General features: G+C 40.9%; 1 protein-coding gene across 2 annotated transcripts in view; it reads left to right on the top strand.

The window, feature by feature from the left end:
* Window positions 1-348: 348 nt before the first annotated feature.
* The window catches only part of mrvi1 (murine retrovirus integration site 1 homolog), a 53,278-nt gene continuing 48,208 nt past the window's right edge, over window positions 349-5,418 (top strand). Inside the window, exons 1-7 of one of the 2 annotated variants that reach the window (XM_017477866.3) lie at window positions 349-911; window positions 1,027-1,134; window positions 1,254-1,434; window positions 1,636-1,694; window positions 3,177-3,237; window positions 3,766-3,924; window positions 4,040-4,157. In XM_017477866.3, the coding sequence (XP_017333355.1) occupies window positions 680-911; window positions 1,027-1,134; window positions 1,254-1,434; window positions 1,636-1,694; window positions 3,177-3,237; window positions 3,766-3,924; window positions 4,040-4,157 (918 nt within the window). In that variant the 5' untranslated portion in view covers window positions 349-679. The remainder of the gene's footprint in view (window positions 912-1,026; window positions 1,135-1,253; window positions 1,435-1,635; window positions 1,695-3,176; window positions 3,238-3,765; window positions 3,925-4,039; window positions 4,158-5,418) is intronic. The other variant, XM_017477865.3, reaches the window with a different exon arrangement.

Raw genomic sequence — 5,418 nt, 5'->3', positions numbered from 1 at the left:
CTGCCTTCACAATCAGTCAAGACGGGATGTGTATATATTTGATATATCATTCTTTGGTGACCGGACAGAGTGCACTGAAGATGCTGAAATGGAAGGTTTCATGTGGATAGTGGTGGTCAACTAAAAGCTATGTGAGTATAGACTTTATTCCCCCTTGGCATCAAAGTGTTATATATTCCTGCAGGGAATCTCAGTGGCATGTCTGTATACACACTTCCATGGAGCTCCATGGCTTTTTGGATTTTATAGAGGTGTTTTGGACTAAAACAGAAGTGTAGAAGGCCACAGTGATGTAAACTTTATCCACCTTGCTCATTGAACACACCTGATTCGACTCATCGGTTAATTACCAAGCCCTTCCTGAGATAAATTTGGGGTTTAGTTAAGCGAGAAAACACAAACTCGGTCAGAATTGATACCATGGGGGTTCTTTTCATTTGTGTACGACTCTTACGTGTCAGCTCCTCTCTAGATATCTGCAGAGGATGACGCTCCTGAAATAAATCATACTGAAGTTGTGGCTTTGCCTTGGGTGTTCTTAAAGCCTCGTTTCCATTTCAGTGAGGCTTGAGAGTGTGAAAAAGATGACTAGTGGCATTTAATCGATCCCTTTTTGTTTGAGATAAAATGCAATCTCGTTTCCATCTCATGGCGACTTGTCAAAGTGGATTGATTTATTATGGTGTTAAAACATTTGTTGATGACTTCTTCAGTGATCATGGCTTCAGGGAACGTGAACACAGGCTGGAGTATTCCTGACATTTCGGCCTGTCGGCAAACTGGAAACGGTGAGTCCGGCTCACCTTCTCAGCAGGATAGTGTGCGGGATGGTGAACATTACGGATACAGCGTTTCCAGTTTGTCTGGAATTTCCTCGGCTGAATTTTCCCAACTGCGCTCTGATGATGAAAGTAGGTTTGTTTTTGTTTTTTAAATTGACACCATTCACATTTATTCAATTCATTCAGACTACAGGACTAAAGCGCCGCTGCATCGCTCTCTTATTTTCAACGCTCTCTGTTTTAGACTTCAGACTCGGCGACAGGTATATATGCGACCACCATGACATGAATGGCTTTTCGGAAGAAGAGCTTCTGAACATTACGTTTGAGGCGTGCGACGCTGCAGGACGAGGTAGAGACTCTCTCTCTCTCTCTCTCTCTCTCTCTCTCTTTTTTTTTTTTTTTAGATCTCTTGAAATTGACAAGACGTTTTTAGAGACGAACCTCTGAGAATTTCTCTCTCGCCAACAGGAGAAGTTCTGGCCTCCACTGTGGTGCAGTTTCTACAGGCCATGACGGGCCACAGTGGTGGACAGGACAAGCTGATCATCCTGAAGCACATGTTGGACCCAGAGGACCGAGATCCACCCATCGACAGGGACGCGTTTCACACAACCATGAGGAATTGGATCGCTCAGTGCAGCCAGGACGGGTGAGAGATACACATGGGGGGGGAATACAGGTGTTTCTACATGACGAATGTCTCCGTTTGATAACCCCCCCCCCCCCCCCTTTAAAATCATATAGTTTGTAGAATAACAAATGGTTAAATTTCAGACCATTCTGTGATTTTTTTTGTTTTCTGATGCTGTAACTTATAGTGATTGAGAAGAGCGTTCTCATTGACTTGTAGATTATTTGACGACAGCTACCAGGCATCAGGATCAGACTCTTGCAAAGCAACTGGGAACGGTGAGTCTTGTGATCCGAGACAGTCAAAATGTTTCTGAATTATTGGCATCCTTCAACACCCTTGGGACCTGGGTTTAATTCCCACCTCCACCCTGTGTGCATGGAGTTTGCATGATCTCCTCATGCTTTGGGGGTACCACCGTTTCCTCCCCAAGTCCAAAGACATGCGTTATAGGCTGATTACCATCTCTGAATTGTCTGTGGTGTGCGAGTATGTGTGCGATTGTGCCCTGTGCTAGATTGGCACCCCGTCCAGGGTGTCCCCCGCCTTGTTCCCCAAGTCCCCCGGGATAGGCTCCAGGCTCCCCACGACCTTGTGTAGGAAAAGCGGTACAGAAAATGAATGGATGGATGGATCACTATGGTGAAGGATGAAAAGATTTCAACACAAGAGACAGATGGTCAGGACATACATAAGTCAGGTATTGGATATGGAAAATGCATAAACGGTTAAAAATCCAATTAAGTGCACTGGGGGTCATAATGGAAAAGTATCAAAAGCCTGAAAAAATAGCCAGAAGTAGGATGCATGAACATGTTCACCCCAGATACTCTATAAAAAAAAAAATAGGAAATGTAGTAAAAGAGACAAAACCCCCAAAGATCAGTTTCAGAATTGCACTTTAGTTGAATGCGACCATCTCTGTAACTCCATCCTGAGAGCAACCTCGGGGGGGAAATGAACATCACCAAACCTCATTGGATCTACACTTGTGCTGTGATCAGATGAGAACAAAATTGCAAAAGGGACAAAAACCTCTTGAGACAAAAAAAAGGTTACTGGAGACAAAAAAAGGGCCCCAATGCCCCTAATAGATGGTGGCAAATCATTATTCATGATGTTGGGGTTCTTTTGTAGCTGGTGGGTGCTACGTACATTTGGTACTACCAAAATATTTTGTTTTATAACTTGGTTGCCTCTGCCAGGAGGTTCAGACTGAGCCATAGATGGATCATTCAACAAGATTATGAGCCAAGCATCCCCTTTTTCTTTTTTTTTTTTTTTTTTTTTTTTTTTTTTTTTTTTTTTTTTTCTTTTTTTTTTAAAGGAAAGACTGTCTTAGGTTCTGGATTACAACCCTAGTGAAAACCTGTGGTCTGAATGTAAAAAAAAAAAAAAAAAAAAAAAAAAAGACGCGCACCGAAAAGGAAAAAAAAAAGGGAGCTTGACATGTTCTGCAACAAGATTCTCTGTAAGTGTCTCCAACCTTGTTAGCCATCACAGGAAGATTTTCAGTTTTCTTTCTCTCTCTTGGGAGATTTTACAAAGTATTTGTTCTAAGGGTGCCAATCATTTTTTAAACTATTGAACCAAGCTGAAAACAATAAAATGCATGTTTAAAAAAAAAATGTCTCTCATTGCATGTGATGTAAAGTTTTGCTCATTTTCACAAAGGGTGCCAATAATTCTGCAAACGACTGTAACCTTATTAGAAAATGCACTGGGTTTTCTATTGTGTGTTAATGCTGTTGTATTCGTAGGAGCGGAATTTTCTCCTTCGTCGGTTGAAACTACGTTCACAGACCCAAGCGAATATCATTGGTTAGTAATGGACAACGCGTTCATACTTTTTTACATTTTTAAAATTTTATTTATTTATTATCCATTTATGGTTACTTTTAACGTTGTCGTACCTCCGGCGAACAAGTTCGTTCCGGTTATCACTTCCGTCATGGATGGCAGCTATAAATAAATGAGACTTTCCCGTGAAAGAAAATGTCAGGGAATGAAAAGGGGATTACTGTAACCAAGCTCTGGCACTGGAGACTCCTTCCATAAATGTTAAATAAACATCTCCTTACAGAAACTTCAACAACCGTGCTTTCCATTTTTATCCACAAGACCCTGTGAATGAGCTGCTACTACAGAAACGAAAACGTATTAGAACAAGCACGTTAGAAATGAACCTGTGTTTTGCAGCTGCACTACTTCTGACCAATCAGAATCGAGAATAACGCCACAGCGCCGTCGAAATCTTTATATGCCGTGTTCTTAATCACGATTAGGATTCTATCAGTATTCTGGCTGATGCGGATTTAAAAAAAAAAAAAAAAAATGTTCTGTCTCCAGTGACGCGGGTGATTTGTTGGGCCTGGTGGCGGAACTGAAGCACGCTCAGCGCAGACTGAGGGGACAGAACAGCAGCCTTCTGAGGAGCGTATCTCAGTGCGAGGAAACCAACCTTCAGCTGATGATGGATGTTTCAGAGCTTCGCAGCAAACTAGCGAGGTGCTAGATCGTTTTCAGTGTTTTTTGTTTTTTTTTCTCACCCTTATAAATGTAACGAACATCTCTGTGTGTGTGTGTGTGTGTGTGTGTGTGTGTGTGTGTTTAACATCCTAAGTGCCCAGCTGTATGCGGGAAGAGCTCGGTCGCTGGCTGAGGAGCTGGACGAAGCCCGGCGAGCACTGAGAGAAAGCCAAGAGAAAACCAGCCGAGCTCAGGCTAACTGCCGTTCGCTGGTCTGTTTCACTCCCCAGTCCAACAAACCATTTAAAATGTGTAGAACAAGAATAATGTGTTTAAAGATTTAATGACCAATGGGATCTCTAACTCTATAGATATAAACACAATACAGTGGTGCTTGAAAGTTTGTGAACTCTCAATGTGTATATGTATATGTACATATGTATATGACCTAAAACATCAACAGATTTTCACCCAAGTCCTCAAAGTAGACAAAGAGAATCCAATTAAATAAACGAAAGCAGAGGTTCACATACTTTTGCCGCTCACAGATGTGTAATATTGGATGATTTTCCTCAATAAATAAATGACCAAGTATAATATTTTTGTCTCATTTGTTTAACTCGGTTCCACCTGTCTACTTTTAATACTTGTGTGAAAATCTGATGATGGTTTTTAGGTCATATTTCCGCAGAAATCCAGAAAATATCGCTAACTGCTAGTCAGCTAGCGCAGATTTGTCACTGCACTACATGAGTGCAATTTCAATACCGGTTTTTCTTTTTGCATCATCGTTTTTAAGCATCCAAACCCCTCCAAATATATAATTTTTACCACAACAATGACTATCTGTCCATCATTGACGTTAGTTTAGTTAGCAAGATATCTTTAGTACGTCATTTTTGCAACTAAACGATTCTAGGAATATTGTCCCCCTCAAAAAGTGACCGAATGTATTCGTTGCGTCGGTTAGACTTATTCAACATTCTGAAATCGGTCAACAATGGGGGGGGGACATTTTCACCAGTGTTCGGAAACCCATTTTGAAATTGTAACTTGCCAAGCTGCACATTAAGCTAAGCAACAGCCAAGCTACGCTTTTGATAAAGTAGTTAACTACACTACAAGCGCTAAGAAAAACTAGCTAACTACTTCACCGAAGCTACGCTACTACTTGGTGAAAACAGTAGCTAGGTCCCGGGAAAAGCTACATTATTTTGAAAACAGTAAAACAAATGTACTTAAGCTAGTCAAGTTGCTACTTATAGCTAGCTTCCTAACACTGAAATTGTCTTGTTGTTATGTGGAAAATGGCGTCATTTTGTAAGATATGGAGTAGAAATGTTGTTATTTTAAGGAATTACCCAGAATTTAAAATGGAATCAGGCAAAATCATGCAATATACTTGAATACAATCTTGTCTGGTTTTGTTTTAATGCACAGTTCAGTGCGCACCCTGCTGGGGGGAAAAAAAAAACTACAGAAACCCTCATGGAATTTGTACTGGTTATAACGGGAATTGTATTGATTTTTATG

The sequence above is a fragment of the Ictalurus punctatus genome, chromosome 10, assembly GCF_001660625.3.
Source record: "Ictalurus punctatus breed USDA103 chromosome 10, Coco_2.0, whole genome shotgun sequence".
NCBI lineage: Eukaryota > Metazoa > Chordata > Actinopteri > Siluriformes > Ictaluridae > Ictalurus > Ictalurus punctatus.
Note: the sequence above shows the minus strand (reverse complement) of the source record. Positions and strands in the feature narration are given on the sequence as shown.